Below are 26,753 nucleotides of genomic sequence, written 5' to 3' on the forward strand. Positions count from 1 at the left end.
TCTCCCTGGACAACGCAAGATCTTATCTTTCTATCCAAATTTGTGGAGTCTCATGATCACCGCCCGCAGCAACTCCCCAGCTCTGTCCACTTCAGGGGCCTTATCTATCACCCTCTCCGCCACCAGCCCTGCCAGCATCTTCAAGACGTACCTCGTGGTACTCAGACCTTCCACTCCTTCGGGTAGGCCCACTATTCGCAGGTTCATTCTGCCTTCTCGAGGCATTCTCCTGCCCCTCCACCTTTGCCCTCAACGTTTTGCAAATGTCTGCTAAGAGCCCCACCTCCACCTCCAGTGCCATCGCTGTTGTCCGAGATCACTCCTTCGATCTCTCGAATGTTCGTCCTCTGCTCCTCCAAGCATTTCTCCACCGGCTCCATCGAACTCTTCAGCGGTGCCATAGCTCCTTCGAATGCCTCCGAGCGCTCTTCCCACATTTCTTTCCTCTGCTGGCAGAATTCCTCCTCAATGAAAGCCATCAACTGCTCCATCTGGGACTGTCCACTTTGTACCAGCCCTTTCCTCTCTGCCATCCTCACACCGACTGCTGAGCCATCGGTTTCCTCCAACTCTTTGGCCAGGCCTCTCACCTTCTGCCAGGTTTGGTAACCAGCGGACATACCACTCCTGGGGGAAACTACTCCTCTGGCCTTCAACTACACCTTTTCGGGTATCGGGTAAAAAGAGCTCTTTCCTATGCCTTTGAGCAGGAGCTGCCCTGTGTACGACCACTCACACCATGGCCGCCACCGTAAGTCCGTATGAAGTGGTAGATTGCATAAATGGAGATCTTAAACACGCAATTAATGAACGCAGAGTGGTTTTGACCAGGGATTTTGACTTGCATGTAGATTGAGACAAGCAGACCAGTACATGTTAAAAAGGTAGTGAATTTCATGAGTGCATCTGGGATAGTTTTCTGGGATATATCCTCGAGCCAACAAGGAGACATGCAATATTAGATTTAATAATAAGGCAGATTTAGTTAACAACCTAACCGAGCATTAACATTTATCTAATCACAATCATAAAATTATCAAGTTCAATGTAGTGTTTAAAAGGGGGAAGTGTGAAACAGCTACTAAGATTCTATAATAAAAGCAAAGCGTAGGAAATAGTAAGCGGGTCTGGCAATGGCTGTCGAGAGAAAAAAAATTATTGTTTCATGTCGAATATGACTCTTTCAGAACTGAAGGAAGATATTAATATGATGGGTTTTATGCACAGTGGGCTAAATAGCTGGCTTGTAATGCAGAACATGGCAGCAGCGCGGGTTCAATTCCCGTACTGGCCTCCCCGAGCAGGTGCGACTAGGGACTTTTCACAGTGACTTCACTGAAGCCTACTTGTGACAATAAGCAATTATTATTATTATGCCATTGAAATGGGGAAGGTGGAGGAGGAGCAAAAGGGAAAGTCTGGGATAGGTTTGAGGGTAGGGAGATTAAATGATAAAACTATCATGAAACAAGGCTTGGGTCACTGTCTGTGCGGAGTCTGCATGTTCTCCCCGTGTGTACGTGGGTTTCCTCCGGGCGCTCCGGTTTCCGCCCACAGTCCAAAGATGTGCAGGTTAAGTGGATTGATAAATTTCCCTTAGTGTCCAAAATTGCCCTTAGTTGTTGGGTGGGGTTTCTGGGTTATTGGGATAGGGTGGAGGTATGGGCTTGGATAGGGTGCTCTTTCCAAGAGCCGGTGCAGACTCGATGGGCCGAATGGCCTCCTTCTGCACTGTAGATTCTATGACTAAGGAGTGGTAAGGTTGCTTTGCTTTTTTTTTTGTCCCTTTCCTACCACCAGTGTTTCTCTGTCCTCCGCCTGCTCCCTGCTGCAGTGTTCCATTGGAGCTCAATGCAGCCTTAAGGAACAGCACCTCATCTTTCGGTTAGACACTTTACAGCCTTCTCTCAACGTAGAGTTAAACAATTTCAAACCATAAACTCTTTGTTATATTTTTTGTTTTTTCGCATGTGCTGATTTTAACCTAATTTTTTTTAAATATAATTTAGAGTACCCAATTCATTTTTTCTAATTAAGGGGCAATTTAGCATGGTCAATTCACCTAGCCTACACATCTTTGGGTTCTGGGGGCGAAACCCACGCAAACACGGGGAGAATGTGCAAACTCCACACGGCTAGTGACCCAGAGTCGGGATCGAACCTGGGACCTCGGGGGCGTAAGGCAGCAGGGCTAACCCACTGCACCACCGTGTTGCCCTTAACCTCATTTTTCATGTATTTGCCTTTGTATCTTTACTGCAGCCATTACCACTCCCTTTGCCTTTTTGTTCCATGAAATCTTTTGTCAGTCAATCTCTCCTGTCCTGCAACCTAAACTGAAGTGGAAGAGCTGGACTGGGGTAAAATGACCTATGGTATCTGAAATAGAATGAATTTAAGATGGATGTTAAAACAATTTTAAACTCATTAGTTGACTCTGAGTTAGTGCAAGCCCACACCAATGATTATTTGATTTGCGGTCTGCAGTCCTTTGCCTCAGTTATGTCAGTTTGAATGGTTAAAGATAAAGGATCTGGATCGGCGCAGGCTGGGAGGGCCGAAGGGCCAGTTCCTGTGCTGTAATTTTCTTTCTTATTCTTGTTCTTTGTTCCAGAAATAAGTGCTTGCCCAACATATTGCAGCCCCTTACTATGATAAGCTATTGTATAATACAAGAATATTGAGCAAGCCATTACAATAGGAGATGCTCAGAAACAAAGCTCTAGTTATAAGCTGTGCCCAATAGTGATGTGTCTGTTTCCATTTTAGCCCCATCAGACCTAGTCCTGACAAAATGAGTGGCAAATGAGATGCATTGGCTGCAAAAAGAATTGAACCATGAAAAATTTAACAATTAGGAGGATTACCTACAAGGTTGGATAATACTTATGATTTGCCTCTTAGTATTCGTGGCAGACTGGAAAGGGCCTAATTGTTCTCTCCATGTAGCTCAGGATCAGGTCATGGAGGCAGGGTATGGGAAAAAATTGAAACACAAAGGAAAGTCCCTGCTCTCACTGTCCCTTTAATCTCAAACTTCAGTGTTGCTAAAAAGTGTATTCTGTGGCACTTTATCAAATGTCTTTGCAAGAGCATTTATGCAACTTCTACTGTACGACTTTTGTTAATCCTCCATGTTTTCATTGAAGAATTGGTCAGACATGAAATATCTTGATGTCTGTAATTTATTAACCTTATATTTAAAATGTAAACATAAAGTAAATTAGCACTTCCTTATGCAGTGTGTGTAATTGGCAAATTAATTTCAATATGGATGAGTGTGAGGAGGTACACTTTTGCAGGAAATATAAGGATGCCATGTATTCCTTGGAAAATAAGAATCAAAATATGGTTGAAGAGTAAATGGATCTCGGGGTTAGAAATATACAAATCACAGGGTGGCATGTGGTGCAGTGGTTAGCACTGGGACTGCGGCGCTGAGGACCCTGGTTTGAATCCCAGCCCCGGGTCACTGTCCATGTGGAGTTTGCACATTCTCCCCATGTTTGCGTGGGTGTCGCCCCCACAACCCAAAGATGTGCAAGTTAGGTGGATTGGCCACGTTAAATTGACCCTTAATTGGAAAAAAATATAATTAGGTTCTCTAAATTTATTTTAAAAAAGAAACATACAAATCACAAAGTAGCGAAACCGGTTGATAAAACCATTTTGGAAAAAAAAGTGTAGGGTTCACTTCCACACTTAGTATTCAAATTAGATGAAGAGACGGCAGTAATATATTTAGGTATTCAGATGATACCAAGCCAGGTGGAATGGAAACTGTGGGGAAGTCACAGAGACGGCAAAGAAATGTACACAGGTTAGGTGGGTGAGCAACAAGATGGCAGACGGAGTATAATATAGTTAAGTGTGTCGTTTTGGGCTCCACATTTATAAAAGGATACACTTGCATCATAGGAAGTACAGGCAGGTTCGCTAAGTTGGTTCCTGGGATAAGGGGGTTGTTCTATGATGTACTTTAAAGAAGGAAATCTGCCATCCTCACCTGGTCTGCCCTCCATGTGACCCCAACCCCACAGCAACGTGGATGACTCTTAAAATCACCACTGAAATAGCCTGACAGGCTGCTCAGTTCAAGGGTAATTAAGGGATGGACAATAAAAGCTGGCCCGGACTGTGACACCCACATTCCATAAATTCATTTTCAAAAATGAGAGGCTGAGTAAATTGGACTTGTACTCTCTGGGGTTTAGGAGAATGAGAGGTGATCTCATTGAAACCTACAAAATTCTGAAGGTGCTTGATAGGATGGGCCCTGGGAGATTGTTTCCGCTGGTTGGGGAGTCTGAAACATGGGCCACAGTCTCAGAATAAGAGGCCGATCATTTGGGACTGAGATGTAGAGGAATTTCTTCATTCAAAAGGTTGTGAATTTTTGTAATTTTCTATCCCAGAGGGGGGCTGCTCCATCGTTGAATGCATTTAAGGCTGGGTTAGACATTGTTGGGGTCTCGGGGAATTTGGGGAGTGGGTGGGAAAATGGAGTTGAAACCCAAGACCAATGATCGTATTAAATAGTGGAGCAGGTTCAATGGGACATGTGGTCTGCTCTTGCACCTATATCTTCTGTTCTTAAAAGCAGAAATTATATATTAAACATGGATAACATTTTGATTAGCCCACACTTGGGATACTGTGCACAGTTCTGCTCTCCATATTAGAAGAGAATATACTGTGCATTGGAAAAAGTGTAAAAAAGATTTATGGTGATGACAGCAGAATTGACAGGTTATACTTATCCAGAAAGATTCAACAGGCTGGGACTCTTTTGTCTATAAAAGGGAAGACTGAGGGCTGACCCGATGAAGGTCTTTAAGATTTATAAAAGGGCTTGACAGGGTAGACCGAGGAAAGATGTTACCATTTAATGTGGAGCCTAAAATTAGGGCCGTAAGTACAGGATGGTTATCAATAAATCTATTAGTGAATGCAGGAGAAGCATTTTTACCCGGAGGCTGCTCTCACAAGAAGTAGTTGAGGCAAATCGCAAAGATGTATCTCCGAGGAAGGTAGATAAGAAATAAATAGGTAGGGTTGCGTGAAATGGGTGGGGAGATTGTATGGGGCATCAAAAGGAATGTGGACCAGCTGCATTGAATAGAATATTTCCATGCTTTTAAACTTCGTGTAATGTAGGAATTATCCATTAACTTAATTGAAAGAAATTTGTTCTCCCCATTGTTGATATTTAAAATTTGTGCTTTAAGATTTGATAAAGTCCACCAAGAAATTTCCTTCCAGATGAAAATTTGATGTATGCTAAAGGTAAATATGAAATGTGAATAAACTACAGATCTGCTGCTACGCTCTGTTATAAGAAAGTTCCGGAAATATGAATAAATCACAGCGTTAAATCACCATTCCGTTAAACATGAAGAATTTTCATGTAGCGCGTGAAAAGCTCCATTTCAGTTCGACTTGCACCAGTGAAAGTACAGAATTGTCGGTCTTTTCCAACATGTCTAGTTCAAACAAAACCTCCAATTAAAATGTGGCTGTGTATTTTCTTCATGTTAATAGCACATTAGATTGAAAATGCTAAAACAATAACAATGTTATGCATCTTCCAATAGAATGAAATACGATACTCAACAAGCACTAAATTAAATTATTTAATGGACAGTTTTCTCTTTCGTGATTGAGAGTTATTGGACTGGGATTGTAATTGGTCTCAGGCTCGTAAGTCATCATGATTTCAATCAATGGCACGTCGCCCTGAATCTACCGATCAGGCTGCAAAGCCATTCTCTTGTGTGCCAGACCAAATAATTGTAAGGGTCCTTTCTGTTTATTTCCTTTATTCACATTTCTTTTATTATTGTTGGTCTGTGGACCCATAATTGAAATGTGTCTTTAAGCAGAAAAGTCAAGCTGAAGCAGAAGAGTGCTTGCCAGGACATTGCGTACCCACGTCTTGTTTTGGGAGGAGAGGTCAGACTCCTCGGCACCGGAGGAAGTCAGTTCGATTGGCTGGCTGACATTCGGAGGGTTGACCAGGGACGGTGTTTTGCCTGACAAAGTCAGTGATTGGTCAATGAGTGATGCTTCCTGAGAGGGAACTTGGCAGAAGTGTTTAGACATTGGAAGGCGAAAGAACATTCTCTCTCTCTCTCGCTTACTAAAGTGAGAGAACTACTTTATTGTTCTAAAACTAGAGAGTGCCTGGCACATCTTTGCAGTAAATTTGAAATGATCCTGAATCTACAGAGAAAATAGGCAACCTTGCCAGAGAAAACCATCTCAAGCATAGATGGAAATAGTACCCCAAAACGAAAACCTGCACTTCAGAAAGACATTAACTTGAAGCCACCCCAGTACATCAAATAAACTTTATCCTTCTATTTTATTATTTCGCCTTTTCAACCATTCTTTCCCCACTGTTGTTTCTCTCTGTGTGTGTATGTATAGAGAGTAGGGGTAATTATAAAGGAGGGGCGGTTAGCTAAAGGGTGTTAGATCATCAGTTACATTTTCTGTCAGTTTAATTATAATACTGTCCATAATGAAAGGTTACTTCTGTTAAAGTTACAAACTTGGTGACTGCAGTTTATCGGGCTCAGCCAAGGACCTTGGGTATTTAAAATAAAATCTAATTTCACTGTGTTGCGACTTCGGGTCGAGTGAGGCTGGAATTGACCGCGCACTAGCCCAGGATGTCATGACATAATTCAGGGACTCTGTCCTGTGATCTTTGGAACAGTCGACAGTGACTTTTTGGGATACAGTAGAAATTAAACCGGTACCAGATTTATTACAAGATGACAAGATGATGTAGGGCAGCACGGCAGCATTGTGGTTAGCATAATTGCTTCACAGCTCCAGGGTCCCAGGTTCGATTCCGGCTTGGGTCACTGTCTGTGTGGAGCCTGCACATCCTCCCCATGTGTGCGTGGGTTTCCTCCGGGTGTTCCGGTTTCCTCCCACAGTCCAAAGATGTGCACGTTAGGTGGATTGGCCATGCTAAATTGTCCTTAGTGTCCAAAATTGCCCTTAGTGTTGGGTGGGGTTACTGGGTTATGGGGATAGGGTGGAAGTGTTGACCTTGGGTAGGGTGCTCTTTCCAAGAGCCGGTGCAGACTCGATGGGCCGAATGGCCTCATTCTGCACTGTAAATGCTATGACTCTGCAAACTCTTGAAGCGTTTTTTCAGGTGGTGGACTTGTCTTTGGTTTATTTACAAGGACTTGGAAAAGACAAGTTAATTAAATTGGCAAGTGAATTAAAAGTAGAGGTGCAGGTTAAGGCTAGGAAGGCAGAGATATAGAATGTATCAGTTGAATGCTTGGGTCTGTTAGAAACACAGGAGAGCCCACGAGCAAGTAGTGCAGAAAGTGTAGCATCAGAAGCACTTTCTGGTGAGGAATCTGATCTGGAGAGAATGTGATTGCAGTTCGAGCATGAGAGGGAATTTTTAAAAATGGAATTGGAGGAAAGAGCATTATGAAATAAGGAAGTTGGAATTAAAGGAAAAAGCGAGAGAGAGAGAGTTCCAGCTTAAAATGGTGGAAATTAAAGGAGAGCTGCCAAGAGCTAGAGTGGAGCCTAATCCTAGGACAGGACCCAGTTGGAATATGCTCAAGTTTATACAGGCCCTCCCAAACTTTGAGGAAAAGGATGATGAGACATTCTTCATGGCTTTTAAAATAGAAACTCAAATGGAGTGGCCGAAGGAAAAGTGGACATTTCCCACGTAAAATAAACTGGCAGGATGGGCACAGAACGTTTTTTCTTTCCTGTCAGAAGGGGTATCTAAGGATTACAACGAGGTAAAATGATCATGAATCTACAGAGAAAGTAGATAACCCATAGAATCCCTACAGTGCAGAAGGTCATTTGACCCATCGAGTCAGCATTGGCCCTGAGTGCACTCTGCTGAGGCCCACTCCCCTGCCCTATCTCCCTGCACATTCATCATGGTGAATCCACCTAATCTGCACATCTTTGGACACTAAGGGGCAATTTAGCATCGCCAATCCACCTAACCTGCACATCTTTGGACTGTGGGAGGAAACTGGAGCATCCGGAGGAAACTCACACAGACACTGGCAGAAAGTGCAAACTCCACACAGTCACCAAAGTTAGGATCAAACTTGGGTCCCTGGTGCTGTGAGGCAGCAGTGTTAACCACTGTGCCGCCCATCTTTGACAGAGGAAGCAATCTCAAACTTCGAAGGAAGAAGTACCAAATTGAAAACCTGAACATCAGAAAGATATTAACTGGAAATCATCCCAGTGCATCAAATATCCTTTAAATGTATTAATATTTTCTTTACCTTTCAACCACCCTTTCCCTTCTGTGATGTTTATCTTTATGTATGTTGAGAGTCGGGGTTGCTAGAAGTGGGGGGGGGGGGGCTGTGTTGGGAAAGTGGTATTAGGTAGTCAGTTACATTATCCGTCAGTTTAATTATAATACTGTACATAATTAAAGGTTACTTGTGTTAAAGTTACAAACCTGGTGACTGCAGTTTATTAGGCTCGGTCAAGGACCTTGGGCATTTAAAATAAAATCTAGTTTCATCTTTGTTGTGACTTTGGGTTGAGTGGAGCTGAAATTAACCATGCAATAGCCCAGGGTGTCGTGACATAACACAGACATTTCTAGTGCAGTTCCTTCCATTCACTGATCTCCGCTAATGTAACATTACATTGCTGCAGTTCATTTCATTGCTAGTCAAAATATTGAAGCCAAAAACCATCAGCGCTGCTACTAACAGTTCTTGCGAGATAATAGTACAAGGGTTAGGGAATACATGTAAGGTTTTGGGCAAGAGATGCAGGTGGATGTGAAGAAAAACTTTGTTAAGCAGCAAGCGGTAATGACCTGGAATTCGTTGCCCACCAGTTTATTGGAAGCGGAGACATTGAATGATGTTGAAAGGAAATTGAATGGCCACTTAAGGGAAGTAGACTAGCAGGACTACCACGATAAAGTGGAGGAATGGGTCTGATTGGATTGCTCTACACAGGTGGTATGGACTCCATAGGTCAAATGGCCTCCTGCAAAATACTGTGATTCAAGTGTCATCTTAGCAATTTTTTTAAAATGTAAGTTTAGAGTACCCAATTCATTTTTTCCAATTAAGGGACAATTTAGCATGTCCAATCCACCTACCCTGCACATCTTTGTGTTGTGGGGGCGAAACCCACGCAAACACGGGGGAAAATGTGTAAACTCCACACGGAAAGTGACCCAGAGCCGGGATCGAACCTGGAACCTCGGCACAGTGAGACTGCAGTGCTAACCACTGTGCCACTGTGCTGCCCCATCTTTGCAATTTTAGCTGTGGCCTGGTTGGTAGCATTCTTGTCACTGAGTGAGAAGGTTGTTTGTTCAAGTCCCACTCCAGAAACTTGAACACAAGGCCTCAGCTGACACTACTGAGGGAGTGCTATTCTGTGGGAGCTCCCATCTTTCAGGTGAGAGGTTAAACAGGAGCCCCATTTGCGCTCTCCGGAAAACTTAAAAAATCACAGCAGTATTTGGAAGAATGGCAGGGAAGTTTCCCCTGATGTCCTGGTCAATATTTATCCCTCAAAAAAGAAAATCAAAATAATTATTTGTCCATTTTTCACTTGGCTGTTTGTGGACAAGGTTGCGCAAAATGGCAGCAGTATTTCCTACATTAGAACAGTGGCCACACTTCAAAAGTACTTTTAACTTAGGAATAATCTACAGAAATGCAAGTCTTTATTTTATTAATGGTGTGTTGAATGTCATTCAGCATGCTAACAAGTCGGATCGAGGAAAAAAATCTAAGTCGGGGTGCGTGTGATATTTTGGGAGACGAGTTAAAATGTTAATCAAACACACATTTTTCACTAGTTGTTACATATTAAGCTACGCTCATAAAATACCAAACTCAAATTTTTAAGAAAGGAGAATCACCTTTGGCGACTTCTGAATCTAATTCATTGTAATTCAAACTCGTCCTGGCAACTTTTATTGGAACCAAAACTCCCTCCAGTGAGAAGTTGACTATTATATGTAAATCATATTGGATGCCACATATTTGAAATAGGAAAATTTTACATATAGGTTTACAACAAAGTTATGAAAGGATTTACGGGCATGCTGTTAAATATTTTATGGCTCCATCTTTTGATTTAATTCTTTGAGTTATAGAAATCTTGAGGCTACGACTGATACTCAGATTCCTGGAGTCTTGCTGCTGAAAGGTAACTCGATCGAGATGCTTCACTAATCTGTAGATTCGAAAGAAGCAATTCTTGAAATTAATTATCGTGAGCAGATATGCTACAACAGAACTAACAGCCTCTGGCTTCCCCTTCAAGGAGTGAACTGTTGCACTAGGTGTAGCAAACACAGATTGTATACAGCAAAATGAAAGGTTCAGATTTTTCAGTTAACATGGTTTTATTTTTTGCACCTAACCCCAGGACTGTGGCATGTGTTTTGACCTTGGGGACTGATAACTAATTAAGAAAAAGATTTGAATTCCCATTCCCAGTGATGTACTCAAAGTATCACACAAGTTTTCATATTTTAAGACTTTTACTGTCACAAACTAAAATCAATATTGACTAAACAATACTTGGTAGGCAACTAATATATTAAACTACAGAAAAGGTAAATTTTTCTTAACTTCCTAACATGACCGAAAACCCCACATGATGCTTGTACGTTGTACTGCACTCCACAGAATGATAGTCTTTACAGAGCTAGTCCAAAGTCACTCCCAGCTTCCAATAGGCACGCTTCTTCCTGTTGTGCTGATCGCTCCATCCAATATCCGCCACAAGTAATTTCCCTCGGTGTTCTGAGAATTTGCAAACCGACTTCCAGCTGAATGGCCTATACCAGTGAATTCTGGCCCCACCAGGGCGAACCTTCCAGTGTCCTTAAATCTCCATCTTTCCCTAGCTCTTCAACTAGAGAAATGAACACCTATTATGTCTTGTCAGTGACAGAGAGCACCCTGGGCTCGATTCTCTGTCCTGCCGTGCCACATTTCTGTTTTACCCCGCCGGCGGGATGCTCCGTTATGCCGGCTAATCAATAGGGTTTCCCATTGTAGGGCAGCCCCACGCTGTTGGGAAACCCCCAGACTGCCTGCAAAACGGAGCATACCGCCGGCGGAGAATCCAGCCCCCTATCTCCAGGGTCTATAAATCTGTAAGTCTGCAATCAGAAAGCATTTCCATTGTGTTCAGGTGTGAATTGCAGCCATTTTCGGGTTTTAGTAGGACTTGTCTTGCCCCCTCCCAAGTTCCTAGGCAACTTGGTCACACAGGATTATCATTGGGAAGGACTAGTAGGAGGTCAAATGCTCCTCCCCACTTCTCCATTTTGCCTTTAGTTGAAGAAGAACACACCACAAGACCATTAACATAACCATTTTATAAAATCTTGCATTCGGAATCATAGAATCATCATAGAATTTACAGTGCAGTAGGAGGCCATTCGGTCCATCGGGTTTGCACCGGCCACTTGAATATCTTCTGACAAATTTTCTTCCCTCCCCAGCCATTTAGGTTTTGGTTCCTGCTGCACTAATTGAACTCTGCTACTTTGCTATTGCATGAATAGTATGTGTTATCAAGTTATTTAGCAGTGGGCGATATTGCAGCTGTGCCTGATGATGTCCCCATCCAGTGTCTGTATATGGGCTTTCCAGCCTGGATCACTGGATCATATTTTCCCCCTTACACTCTGCATCCATGACCCTAGTTACAGTACATAATCCAAATACTGCAGCTGCTGGAAATCTGAAATAAATGGCAAAAAAGCAACAACAAAAAAAGCAAGACCTTCTCAAGTCGAGTGACTTTTCATCAGAACCCAGTTGTCGTGAATTCCGGTGACGGGGATTTGTTGTGCAGTCACACATCAGGTGGCTCTCCTAAGAACCAGAATTTAGGCACTTTTACTCAAAATAGCCAGCTACAACAGGGAAAAAGGATCCCCTCACCCTAAACAACAACAGCACAAGAGAAGATGACGAGCAACAATAGTTCCAGAGGCCATAAAGAAACAAAAGGCGGCAGAAACCAGGAGAAACGAGCGATCGAGATGGCGTTCACACAAGGCGACAAAGTGCTGGCCACATTAGAACAAGAGAGACCAGCAAATCGCACACTGGGGCTCCCCCTCCCCAAAGGGTAGATGGTTGAAGTTCCTCTCGAGGGAATTAAGGGAGGTCAGGGAAGAAATAAAGACCGGCATTCAAGCTGCGGTCAAGGTGGTGGTTGTGGAGGCCCAGGCCACCATGCAAGCGGCCCGGGACAAGGCAGAGGCGACTGGAGGCTCAGGGAAGCACCTTGAAGGCACTAGGAAGGCCTCAACAGATCAGAGCGACCGGCTCGCCACTATAGAGATGGAAATAGCGACCTTGGTGGCGACGCAGGGAAGTCTAAAAGGGAAAATCGAGGACCAGGAGAACTGGTTATGGTGTCAGAACTGAAGGATAGCGGGCCTGCCGAAAGGAACTGAGGCCGGGACCCCAATAACTATGTGGCACAGATGTTGGGAAACCTGATGGGAAGGGACAGCTTCAGCCAAAACCCAAAGCTGGAGAGCAGTTGAGGGCGATAATCATCAAAACGCACCGGTACCAGGACCGGAAAGAATCCTGCACTGGGCCAGACAAACAAAGACCTGCAATTGGGAAGGGCACTAGATCAGGATGTACCAAGATATAGGGGCAGACCTGGCTAAGTGCTGAGCAGGGTTCAACAGATAGAAGGCGGCTCTGTACAACAGCAAAGTGAAGTTTGGGATGCTGTACCCGAGCAAACTCTGGGTCACATTCCAGGGCAGGGAGCCATACTTCATGGCCCCTGTGGACGCGGACAAATTTGTTCAGGAAAACAATCTGGGAAAGAAATGGCAAAGAAAAGATCACCCGAAGGGACTGAACTGACCTGAGAGACACTTTGCGCAGGACTGCACTGCCTCGCTCTGAATACTAGAGCCAAAATGTAGTAAGAAAGGGACAAGGGCAGCAGAACACAGGAAAGGGTGAGGAGGATAGCAGGAGCGGAAACTATATAGCGGGCGAAGAGTAGGCGGATAACCAACCCCAGAGAGGGGCCACCACGGTAGCGGGAAAGCTACCGGCCGGATGTATGAGTGAAGGGGAACAGAGAAGTGAGGGCCTAGCAACGGAAAGGGGGGGGGGGGGGGCGATGTACACAACACCAATAGGGGAACAGCTAGGGGGGTAAATAGGGGAAAGGTGGTGGTGGGGGACAATAATAGGAGAGGGGTGGTGAAGACAAGGGGGGCAGAATCATAGGGGAAACACAGGGACAATGATGGTAAGGACTCTAGGTTAGCTACAACAGGCCACACATGGCGACCTGGAACAAAAAGGCACCACAAGTAGCCACTTTGGAGGGTCCCCAAACAATGGGTGGCCCTAGGGCAAAGGGAAACCACAGAGCACAGGGACCCAGCCTCCTGGTGAGACAGGTGACCCCAACCATATTGGATGGCCCCCGAACAAAGGGAAACCCCGGAGTGCAGGGGTGCATTCACAGGGTAAGTATGGTTGATCCCACAGGAGGGGGGGGGGGAGAACCAAAACCCACCATCAGAATAGTCCTCTGGAACGTCAGGGGACTCAACAACCCAGTGAAAAGATCCGGCATTTCGCAGACCTGAAAAGTATGAAAGCCGACATAGTCTTCCTCCAAAAGATGCACCTGAGGGAGAAGGACCGACTGGGTAAGAAAGGGCTGGGACAGACCTACCATAGTTGCTACGGGACGAGAACTAAGGGGGTAGTCATACTGCTAAATAACAGGTCAATGTCTACGGCGACTAAGATGGTTACGGACCAAGGGAGACGATACATTATGGTCAGTGGTGCCCTGGACGGGAATTTATAAAGAAGACCATGGCGGAAATCCCCGCCATTGACACCGACTTATCATATGGGGGGGCTTAGTGTACAGCAGGGTTTTTCAAATTGCGAGTCACAACCCGCGGGTGGGTCGCAGGCGGGTGCCGGAAGGGTCATGGAGCAATTGGTTGTGGCATTCCCGATCGCAGAAGTGCCCAACGGCCACGACCGGCTTTTAAGAATGCCGGCAGCGACTGACTGCTAAGTTGAGATTGTCGGCCGCAATCGGCCTTTAATTACGAACTAATGGGTTGTGGTGATATGTATCACTGTAAATGCACAATGGGTTAATGTAAATACACTACGACTAAGTAAACACTAAAGGGAGCACCAGAGACGTCATGACGTGCAGACATACAGTTAATGAACACACAGAATAGGACATGACCAATGGGCAGTCAAGACACCCAGAGGTGACACTACCACAAGGGGGCATTACACAACCCATGTATAAGGACAAGGCACACATGCTCTGTCTCTTTCCACAGGCGACACTTAAGAGAGTAGGACAGGGGCAGATCAGAAGCATCACACCCACCACGTGGCTTAGAGCAGAGTGGTTCGTTAGACTGAGTTACTATAGCGAGATTAGCAGGAGAGTCGAACTCCGAACTGTGCTAATGGTTCAGAAAATCACATTGAACTTACTTCAAAGTCTGGAGTATCTTTTGGTCACAGCTGCATCGAGTTGCAGCCTGTGTTATCCCAGAGTACATAACACAACAGGGGTCTTCCCGGCAGAGAGCCGGTCACGTGCCCGGCACATACACTGACATCACGCATCTGTACGTCCGTACTTTGGGCGCAAAATCACGAAGGAGAGATTTCTCCATTTTGTAGCTCCCAGCAAGCAAACCACAGGACTGTGAAGAACTGAAGATGGATCATTTTGTAATAAGAAAGAGAGAGCCAGAGACACACACAGGCCAGGATCTCTCAACTGAATCTGCTGGTGTGAGCTGCACAGGAGAGTCCCCGGCAGAACAAAGTAATGCTCGTCTGAACTGGATTGACTTAATTGTAGTGGGGAAATCGGTGCTTCCAGGGGTAGTAAGAGCGGAATCTCCAACCACACACCACATCACATGGATGTGAGGTTAGAGACGGGACATGCCATCACACGCCTTGGAGGTTGGACATGGCCCTCCTCGCCTCTGTGAGAAACTATCACAGGCCATATTACTGACAACCGGAACGGGGAGATCCCACCCTCCACGATCTGGGAGGCGCTGAAGACCGTGATCAGCGGTGAAATTATTGCTTACAAAGCACAAAGAGACGGAAGAGAGGGTGGCTAGGCATCAGCTAGTCGACTCCAAAGTGGAAGTGGACCGGCAATACTCCACGGCCCCGAAAGAGCTCCTGGCGGAGAGGAAAAAGCTACAAATGGACTTTGACCTGCTCTCCACGACGAAAGCAGTGCACCAAATCCGCGAGGCACAGGGAACCGTGTACGATCACTGAGACAAAGCCAGCGGCCTGCTGGTTCACCAGCTGAGAAAGTAGGCAGCCACGAGCTAAGAGCATAGATTAGAGTCAGCAGGAACAAACTAGTAGTGGAGCCGGAAAAGGTCAACAACGCATTTGAGACCTTCTACCGGGGTCTGAATACCTCCGTGGCTCCCTTAAGGAGACTAGAGGATGAAGCAGTTCCTCAATTGACTGGACATGCTAGTTATAGGTGAAGATAGGAAACCATGGGATGGAAGCACCATTAGAACTGGGAGAAGTCATGGAGAACATCAACTCCATGCAGGCGAGGAAGGCGCTGGGACCTGATGGATTCCCGGCGGAGTTCTGCAAAAACAGTGCAACACTGGCCCCGCACCTGCGGGAGATGTTCAAGGACTCACTGGCGAGAGGCATCCTATGCCTACACTAGAACAAGCCACAATTTCACTGATGCCCAAAAAGAACAAAGACCCAACAAAATGTAGGTCCTCCAGACCCATTTCGCTGCTCAATTTAGACATGACAATACTGGCCAAAATCCTAGCCAGGCAACTGGAGAACTGCGTACCAGAAGTGGTGACAGATGTCTCGATGGGCTTTTGTTATGGTTGGACAGCTAATGTCAAACATCAGGTGCCTGCTGAACGTAATAGTGATCCTATCCAGAGAGAGAACACCTGAGGTGATCATCTCTCTGGGCACAGAAAAGGCCTTCGACAGAATCAAATAGAAGTACCTCATAGAGGTATTGGAGTAGTTTGGGCTTAGAACAGGTGAAACTCCTGTACAGCGCTCCCGCAGACTCACCACCAACTCTAAAGACTTGCAGCTACACAGAGGCACAAGGCAAGGATGCCCGTTGTCCCCGCTGCAGTTTGCTCTGTCGATCGAACCACCAGCGATCGTGCTCAGAGTGCCAAATAACTGGAAGGGACACAGAGAGGAGACCGAGAGCAGAGTCTCGTTCTATGCAGATGATTTGCTCCTTTACTTTGCAGACCCACAAAGCAGCATGGAGAGAATCATGGCGCTCTTGAAAGAGTTTGGAGCCTTCTCAGGCTACAAACTCAACCTGAGCAAAAGTGAAATCTTCCCGGTGAACCCAAACATGCAATATTATCACTGGGCAGTAACAACGGAAAGAGTAAAGGGATGGATAAAGAAACCAGAAGCTGAATGGGTAAGAATGGAGGAGAGTTCCTGCACTGAAAAATCCCTCCGTGCTCTGGCCACGGGGAGCTCCCATCCCCACCGACTAAGCACTCAATGAGCCCAGTGGTAATAGCCACACTCCGGCTGTGGAACCAGCTTTGAATTCACTTTGGTTTAACCAAAATGTCCATCAAGGCCCCCATCTGCAACAAACACATGTTCGCACCAGCCAGAATGGGTGCCACCTTCAAAAGGTGGAGACAAGAGGGGGGGGACACTGACAGTTAGGAACTGCTACACAGACAACAGACTGACAGTACTTGAGGAACTGACCGAGAAGTTACAACTGACCAGGGGAAACGAGCTAAAATGCATGCAAATTAAAAACTTCCTACGTAGAGAAATAAAGACATACCCACGAGCACCGAAACAATCGCTGTTAGAGGACCTAGTGGACGCAGACAACGTAGGGAGGGAAACTGCGGAACCTGTATGGGCAACTACTGGGAAAGGCATGCTCTCCACTGGATGAGACAAGAGAAAAATAGGAGGAAGAGCTAGGGTTTGAAATAGGTGGGGACTCTGGAGCAAAGCACTGTACAGGATCAACTCCACCTCTGCTTGCACAGAGCTAAGCTTAATGCAACAGAATGTGGTACACAGAGCACACTTAACCAGAACCCAAATGAATAGGTTCTTCTCGGAGGTGGAGGACAAATGTGAAAAGTGCGAGGGAGGCCGGGCCAACCACGTTCACATGTTCTGGTCATTCTCCAGACTTGTTGGGTTCTGGGCAACTTTCTATGAGGTGATTTCCAAGGTTGTAGGGATGAGGGTGGAGCCATGCCCGAAAATAACAGTCTTCAGGGTGTCAGACCAGCCAAAACTCTTAATGGGGCAGGGTGCCGACGCCCTAGCCATTGTCTTCCTAATGGCCCGCCCAAGAATCCTGCTCGGCTGACAATTGGCAGCGCAACCCAAAGCCGTGGACTGCTCTCCGACCTGTTGGGATTTCTCCAAATGGAGAAAATCAAATTGACCATCCGGGGCTCAGAAGTGGGCTTCCAAAAGACGTGGAAGCCATTCACCAACCTGTTCCAAGACTTGTTTGTAGCCAGTAGCCAATAAGCCAGAGGGAGGGGGGTCCACAGAAGAGCCACAGACACACCTGTAAAGAGAGGGGAGAGGAGGGAGGGAGCAAACAAAAAGCACAGAACCCAATCATACCCCCTCCAGATCAAATACGGTTTTGAACAGGAACAACCAAATAAGACCAACTTAACACGAGGCAACACACATAGCACCAAGCTATCCCGATAGGTTCAGGATTGATGAACAAGCAAACAAAGAAAACACACCAGATCGCAAGAAGTGGTTGGGAAATAGGGGGAGTTATAGTTAAGAAGCCAAGCCATAAAGCTGTGCACTTGTAAAAAAAAATGTGAATTGTAACTGATGTATATAGTTTCTGTGTATGTTCACTTTCATTTTTGTTTTGTATAAAAAGAAAAACCCTAATAAAAACATTTTCAAAATAAAAAGAACCCAGTTGTCGTACCTTAGTTCAGCACTGTCTTGAGAGCAGAAAGCTTGTCCCACATTGGGATTGAACCTGGGACCTTTGGTTTGTGTGGCTCAGCCTTACCCAAACCAAGTTAGTCATCAGAAGAAGCTACTGTAAATCTTTAATAATAAATGAATCATTTTTTCCTGTTCAAGTTTGATGTAAATTCGGTCTGATTTATTATCACTATTGCAGTTTATTTTGATGTATTCGATTTTGAATTCACTTATTTTCATTCAGTCTCTACATTGACTACTTTCATTATATAGTGCCTTTAACATAATAAAACAAACTGAGTCACTTTGCAAGAGTCTTATCAGGCAAAATTTGATATTGAGCTATATAAGAGACAATTGGACAGTTGAGTAAAGGTTTGATCAAAGAGAGGTTTTAATGAGCATCTTGTAAAACAGGTAGAGCAGTTTAGGGGAGGGCCGAGGCAGTTAATGGTACAGCTGCCCATGTTGAATCAAAGAAAGTTTTAGATGAGCAAGAGTACAATTTTGTACACCCATTGATGGTACAGGGAGAAGGAAAACAATAGAGGATATTCTTCCTTCTGGAGCTTTGTGCCATACAAGGCTGCCCTGATTAGATGCTACTCCCCAGTCCATTAGGTCTCATGCTGAGCTACATTTTCTCTTGCTTCCTGAAACAATGCCAATTGTTGTTATGCTCAAAGAAGAATTCCTGTTGTCTGTTCAAATGATCTTTGCTTGAATATGTGGGACACAATACAGAGCATGGTTAATTGAAGAGATTCTGTTGGTAACTTCAAGAGGACATTGGCACGTTTGTAAGATTGGGCAGATGTCAGGTAGAATGTACTGCAAAGAGAAAAATAGGTGATACATTGTTGGAGTGAAAAATGATGAAGAAATGTACATTAAAAGAAGTAGACACAGTTTAAATTTTAGTTGCACAAATCTTTAAAAATGGAAAATAATTTGTCATCAACTGTTGTAGCAATGACATGTTTATATCAGCATTTCAAGGCACTTCACAGAGGTATAATCAGAAAGTAAACTAGCCAAAGAAAAGGATATTGGAATCCTTGATGATATAAATAGGGTATGGTGCATAACACGAACAGATGATCCCAAATGTATACAAATCATTGGTTAGGCAACAGTTAGAATATCATGTCCATTTTGTGCAGCCTACTTTAGGAAGGATCACGAGATCATGAAGAAGGTAAGGAGAGATTCATGAAGATCAGATATGAGAGAAACTTTGGGGCAGCACGGTAGCCTTGTGGATAGCACAATTGCTTCACAGCTCCAGGGTCCCAGGTTCTATTCCGGCTTGGGTCACTGTCTGTGTGGAGTCTGCACATCCTCCCCGTGTGTGCGTGGGTTTCCTCCCACAGTCCAAAGATGTGCAGGTTACGTGGATTGGCCATGATAAATTGCCCTTAGTGTCCAAAATTGCCCTTAGTGTTGGTTGGGGTTACTGGGTTATGGGGATAGTGTGGCGGTGTTGGCCTTGGGTAGGGTGCTCTTTCCAAGAGCTGGTGCAGACCCAATGGGCTGAATGGCCTCCTTCTGCACTGTAAATTCTATGAAACTGGACTCTTCAATTGAACAGTGAACACTTATGAGGAAATCTGATCAAAATGTTGAAAGAGTATGACATGCTTTGAGAAGTAAATTGGGGGGGTGGGCAAACACATTTTCCACTGTTGGAAGAGTTTTTTCAAGGAAAAAATGGGTAAGTATTTAAGAAAGAATAAAATGGTATTGGGAATGTGGTGGGAAAATTAATAACTTGATCAGTGAGCCAGCAAAGGTGTGATGGACCAGTTGACCTTCTATGCTGTCGTTATCTATGATGTATTAGTGTTTTATAGTTCATAATGTAATTATGCTAATTAATTTTGCAGGCGCTCGGTAAATGATTTTTGAGATGTTTCAACATCATTGCTGTCTCTTTGGGTGCTGTGCCTTTGATTGTGTTTTGGTCAGCTGAGACCCACCCCTTTATCATCCCCTCTGGCAGATTTCCATTCAAATCATTTTTGAAATCCTGTTGTATGCAATTCATGGAGTCGTGCCAGGCTCCATTCCCTGAAGTACTTGCATTGTGTACTGATCTTGTATCAGTTCCAAAACTGCACTGTCACCTCAGGAAAGATAAGAGAACTGGAACAGAGGCACTAAAGGGAAGTAACCCTGAGGTTTCCTTACGGAGTTAGCACAGATCACACACCAAGCTTCTGCAGTAGCATTTCTGGAGAACGGAGCTCTGTATAAAACAGTTTGGCTTATGTCGTCACCTCCATGGGCAGCAGCAGCACCAGGGGGAGAGATGGTCACCTTTTGTGGATAGATTGAACATCAGACCCCCTGCCCCCGACGAGATCCCTTGCTTGAACCTTTGTCGACAGTTGGGGATGGTCTGGCACCCAGAAAGCAATTGCTTGCCACGACTTACGTGCACAGTTGTCCACTTCTTTCTACAGCGCTACTGAGTCTGTCTCCACAATGAGAAATCACAAGCAGCTGTGGACTTCAAGAAACCATTGTGTGGAGAAGACTTAGAGAGGAATGGTGGCAGGGAGAAGTTTGTAACTATGGAGTGCACTCATCATTTGTGGTGTGACCATTTCTGATTTGGCTGGTGTGTGCGGTGCTACCCGCTGAGTTTGCAAACATTGACCTTTTCAGGTGTTAAGTTGATGGTATTTTACAATCAATGTTGCATTGTGTGTGTATTTTTCAGTTGCATATATCTTGCATTACACTCTTTTTGAAGGATTCACTGGGAAAAATTGTGATCTCTTGTTTTTCAGTTGCCAATTTTAATATTGGCAGGTGAATGCAGAAAATCCAGTATCATATCACTATTTAATTAGATAATACAATGAAACATGGACAGAGGTTTAAAGGTCTACATGTCTTTCATGTAATTCAGTTTGTAGTCATGGTTGCCTCACTTTATCTTTTATGAATGGGCAAATCCTATTATCTGAGCTATCAGAGCCTGACATGCAAACTAAAGTCCATTGGGGAAAAAGGGATAATGATTTATTATGTTATAGTCTGTTTGAAATAATTTTTAACCAAGCGTTTTGATTTCCTATTTGCTTTTAGTGACGCACATTATTGTTCCCAATGACCTTGCTCTCTGTACCATGAAATGTTTGATGGGGATCATCTCTGGCTGCTGGCTTATGGATTTTCAATGTAAGTAGACCATGAGATTAAAATAATTGCATTCTAATTCACATCAATGCTGAGATGTTAAATGGAACAGCAAGGCCAGAGATTACACAGGGATACTTGAAAATGTTGATGCTTTGATATTGGATTAAATTTTAACAACACTTGTAGTAAATCACTTGCACTTTAGGAGTTAACTAATCACATGTTTCCTACTTTAGCATCTACCTGCTGCCTATTACTATGAAATAACCCAAATTCCTTATACTTATCTGCATGGTTTTGTGATGTAAGTGGCCAGACTCTCATCTGTAGTTGGATTTTATCTGTATCTGCTGTGTTTGAGACAGCACCTAGCTTGAGCAGAAAAAAAGAGTGACTTTATTAAATTGAACTTGCTGAGCTAGTATCTTATTGAAAGGCCAACTCTTGCTCATCATTTTCAGTTTTCTCATCTGGCTCCAGGATATGGTTCTGTGCCTGCCAGCAGCCCCTCGGTGTCTTGCTCAAGTTGGCTGACGTTCATGTGTGACACAAGGCATGCTATTTGGCTGTGGAAGCCATCATGGCTATAGTCCTTCCCATCATCCACAGCAGAAAAGAGACCCTTTCCTGACTCTGTTTTTGGCATGGGTTACTGGTAAGCAATAAACATGGGCTAGTCCTGACTGATTTCTTTTTAATCCCTCTGATGCAGTTGAGGCCAATTGTAATGCCCCTAATGATGCACTTGCTGAGATGTGCTAAGTCAGTACAGATCAGGAATTGAAGAGCTTTTCTGCTATATTTGGCCTAAAGATGTACTGACCTCTGTTTAAAAAGTCAAGAACTACCACACAAAAGTTGCAACACTTTACATAGTTGGTTTCGATGCACAAGACATATTCAAGTTGCTTCTTGGAAACCTACACAAAATAAATTATAGAGTTGAAGATAGCTTAAGAGGTGAGATCTGAACCTGTTGAACCACTGGGCACAAGTAGACTGAAATCAGGGCAGCAGGTGCCAGCTTGTGGGAAAGCAACATCACACACGAGTTCCCTGCCGAGGATTCAAATTAGGCTTTTGCTCGGGCAGCCATTAGAAGCTGTATGAAAATGAAAAGCTTGGTGTATTGGGAGGCCAGCCTGCGGTCAATGTCATAAAGATGTAGAGGCCCAGCACCAACTTAGTACAGAGCTTTCCATTGACTTTAGTACCCATCCATTCTACTTGAAAGTGTTAGCCAACTTTGTTGCACACTTGTGAACCCAATCATTAGAATCTGCTGGCCAATGTCTCAGCTTCTGTTAAGCCCTATGTCTGAGTGTTGCAGCAGAAACAGAAGCTCAGGCTGTTGTTGTTCAAGCTCAGCTTAATGCCATCAAAGCTCGGACTGCTGCCATCATTGCTGTATATTTGTGTGCAAAGAGGATTGCGGGACCTCACAGCGTTCAAGTAATCATTCCTCCAACAAATTACTGGGATTGTTGCGGTGCCTCCCTAGGAAAGTGGCAATAGCTCTGTGGAGTAGGAACCTGCTGTTCTTTCTCAGGGTGACAGCAAATGTGCGTCCACTGCCAGAGCCTTTGCTGTTGTCTGTCAGCCGCATAGCCCAGACTGCTACTGTCTGGCCAAGATGGTGCAGTCCAGAGTTGGGCCTTCCTAGCTGAGCTACTCGAAATTGCCTTCCAAGGCCATCTGCAGTCTCCTGCAGTGAAATTCAGCAAACCTCTAACAGCCATGTTGTAGCATTGAGGGTAGCACTGAATATGAGCACTAGGAGGGGAAAGGCCCCCAGAAGACAGGCCATTGGGGTCCACAAGAGTGATCAGTCGATCTTTGTATGCCAAATGTCATAATTGTATTGTTAAGTTTAGTTTGGAATGTTTAATTTGAAGTGGCTTTTACATTTGGCTAGCTGGGCACTGCTGCAATGGTCAATGATCGAGGAAAGGAAAGGAATGAAACTTGGTTAACGATTTGAGATTACGTTTATTGGTATCACACTGCCCCTTATTGACAACCCAACATAAAAGAGTTGTCTAGATTTCATCCTCTTCTTCCTCAGCTGCTCACCATATAACTGGTGACTAAGTTTGTTTCCTGATGATGGTGAGGTTGTGCAGCATGCAGCAGACCATGATGAATCTTGACACCTGTGATGAATGTAAAAATTGTTATATATTATATTTACCCTTTCCTTGTTTACATATGGTGGGCTAATGGGATATTATGATTGCTGGAGATTCCCTGGAGAGTAGATCATTTAAGGGGTTGTATTTAGTCCTTGCTAAGCAGGCCATGTGACATCTTAGTGGAATATAGATGATGCAATTAATGGGAGGAGCCAGGCCTGATTGATTTTGCCATAGGATTTGTGTCTGTCAAAACAGAATGCTTTTAAGTTGATCAGCAGTTTTACCAAATGCTACTGGGTTGGGCAGAAGTGCGCTGGTTCTGCTCATGAAAGGGTCTCTTTCTGTAAAAGTCATGTCACAACTAAACAAGTAATCTGTTAACTTCATAAGTGTCATTTGAACTGAATTGGGTTCCTTGATTGGAGTTAGTAGCAGGTATAGATAGTACGCTTTTCCTTGTATTTAAGAACTGATCATTGTAACACTATTTTCTTTGATGTTAATGTGGTTAATTCTATGATTAAATTAAAGTTTTTATTAATGTTAAAGATGCCTATTGGTCAGAGTCATCACTCCTGGGGTGAAGTAACCTTTCCTCACAGTTTACAAACTAAAAAAAATTGTTTGGGGTTCTTGTCCGGTATTCTAACAAATGTTGGGGTCAGGTCTAGTATCCTAACACACCTGCTCTACTGAGTACAGCAGGGCTGCCCAAGCAGAAGATGTGTTGTTTCAGTAAGTTAGTGGTTTACATTTCATGTGGCGTCACAGCATTCATTCTATACATGCTGCACACCAGAGACCTCAGCCATGTTATCAGCGGTATAGCCCTTATTGTCCAGTAATCATCCTTTGGCATCATTACGTCTTCAAGATGCTGTGCAAAGATCTACATGATTCACAGCCTATGGTCTCGCACCAGCTGGACGTTCAACAAGTGGGATCCTTTTCAGTCCTAGTATGGGACAGAGTTGACATGTTGCACCTGGAAACTGAGGCAAGTGTAGTCAGTGATACCCTGCCCTGTCGGAAGCCATGGACTTGCTTCACCAGCTTCTCTCTGGCAAGAGGACTGAAATATATTCAACTCATGGAGCAAAGAGTTTCAGTAAGCTCCCTATGTCAAGTTGGTGATGGGTTCACATGGAGATTTGGAAAGTTAAAGAGATAAGACAACAATGCAAAGTAGCGATATGGGTATTGATAACCAGACTGTGACAGAAGGGACAGAACGAACAAACATGAGTGCACCAGAAAATATGGTTGAAATAGGGAAACATGGCTTTAAGCTAGAAGAAATGGAGGTGGGTGAAGGGAGACTTAGAAATCCAAATCTAAAATTTGAAGCAATAGGAAAATATATTGATATGAGTGAAGAAAAGCTGAGTGGGACAGGAAGGGACAGCAAGTTTAACAGTAAGTGGGGCAGCACAGCGGTGCAGTGGTTAGTACTGGGACTACGGCGCTGAGGACCCGGGTTCGAATCCCAGCCCTGGGCCACTGTCCGTGTGGAGTTTGCACATTCTCCCCGTGTCTGCATGAGTTTCACCCCCCAAAAAAACAGAAAAAGATGTGCTGGTTAGGTGGATTGGCCATGCTAAATTGCCCCTTAATTGGAAAAACAATAATTGGGTACTCTACATTTATTTATTTTTTTTAAAAGAAGAAAAAAGTGCAGTAAAGAATAATGAAAAAATAGAATTAAGCTCATTATCTGATTGAACGGAACACCTTTGATAAGGTAGTGACATACAGATACATGGTTTTGCGTTAATCACCATTACAGTGATATGGTTACAAGGTGATCACGGTTGAGAAATAATTATTTCAGGGTACACAACATTTCGAAAAGATATGCATACTAGAAAAGGAGGAGTAGCTCTGATGGCAAAGGATGGCAGGGAATTTGTGAGAAAGGATCTTAGCTCAGAAAATCAGGAAGCGGCATCAGTATGGATTGAGAGTAGGAATAGCGAGCGTCAGAAAATGCTGGAGGAGTAGTTTTTAGATCCCACAGCAGCAGCTATACCATTGTTCAGAGCATTAAACAAATTATTAGAGCTTGTAATTAAGGCAATGTAATATTGTGGCAGACTTCAATCTTTGTATAAATTGGGTGACTCAAAGTTGGCCTACTGTTGTAAGCATGTTCAGATGTGCACGGTTAAGAGGGCTTTGGTTGGAGTGTTGAGAAGAAAGGTGGTCACCAAATCTGTGTTATTGACTTCATAATCTGCGTGCTCTGCATACTTTCAACGGACGTTCACTGCACGCACTGACATCTACACACACATGGCATCCACCCCACAAGTGTGCATCCACTTTTCAGCTCCCCCCAAAAAAGTGCGATTGAACCAAATTTCCCAGCCTTTTGTGGAATGATTGCTTCACTAGCAGGTCACGTGATTAAGTATCTGTGTCTGATGTGACTGAAGAAAGCGAAATGATACATTAGAATAATGAATTGTCAGGTTGAATTAAGTATTTGATGTTCAGTCATCCAGGCCGTTCTGCATGCACATGCAACAAACCCGAAAAGTGACTGTTGCTTTTATACTTGGAACTGTTCTGTTTATTATTTCATTTTTTTAATATAAATTTAGCGTACCCAATTAATTTTTTCCAATTAAGGGGCAATTTAGTGTGGCCAAACCACCTACCCTGCACATCTTTGGGTTGTGGGGACGAAACCCACGCAAACACAGGGAGAATGTGCAGACTCCACACGGACAGTGATCCAGAGCCGCGATCAAACCTGGGACCTCGGCGCCATGAGGCAGCAGTGATATCCACTGCACCACCATGCTGCCCATGCCTATTATTTCTCATTGTTTTTCTCTTAGATTTCTTTCTCTGCACAATTGTAGCATTGGCTTCTTTTTTTTAAATGCACACCTAGCAGAAGAGAAAACATGCCAATGAATTTTGCAGAAGCTGTGGTTTTTGTCATTGGGAACTAATTATATTTTCTGTGGTCTGAATTCAAAGTTCTTAACATGGTGAAAATAGTTACACAATGCCGCTGGTTTGAGGTAGATCACATGGGCAAAAGGAGACTGCAAGAGTGACCATCAGTGACTACTGTCCATGTGGGGAAAGGGATAATGTTTATATGTATTCTTTTGTTCCTTGACCTTTGCCTAACCGGTCATCCTGTGTTCATTTTTAAAATAGCCAGCTTTTTAAAATGAGATTGCTTGATCTTTGAATCGTTCTTGTTTAATATGTCATTATGGTTTGTTCTCCGCTCAACATTTCCTGTTTCCCTCTGCAATAGAGTTTAGTCAATTCCAGACTTAATTAGTCAGTTTCTTACTTAATCCTTCAGACTGCTGTCAGAATTGCTGGCGTCCCTTTTCCTTGTGTCAGCCGTGGCACAGTGCTGGCATCCTCGCCTCTAAGTCAGAAGAGAGTG

At 44.1% G+C, this 26,753-nt stretch overlaps 1 protein-coding gene across 4 annotated transcripts in view; it reads left to right on the forward strand.

The window, feature by feature from the left end:
• bard1 (BRCA1 associated RING domain 1) overlaps positions 1–26,753 on the forward strand; it is a 317,511-nt gene that overhangs the window by 228,199 nt on the left and 62,559 nt on the right. For all 4 annotated transcript variants that reach the window (XM_072483151.1, XM_072483157.1, XM_072483165.1 and 1 more), the window contains one exon: positions 21,150–21,242. In XM_072483151.1, the coding sequence (XP_072339252.1) occupies positions 21,150–21,242 (93 nt within the window). The remainder of the gene's footprint in view (positions 1–21,149; positions 21,243–26,753) is intronic.

Source organism: Scyliorhinus torazame, chromosome 2, assembly GCF_047496885.1.
Source record: "Scyliorhinus torazame isolate Kashiwa2021f chromosome 2, sScyTor2.1, whole genome shotgun sequence".
Classification (NCBI taxonomy): Eukaryota; Metazoa; Chordata; class Chondrichthyes; order Carcharhiniformes; family Scyliorhinidae; genus Scyliorhinus; species Scyliorhinus torazame.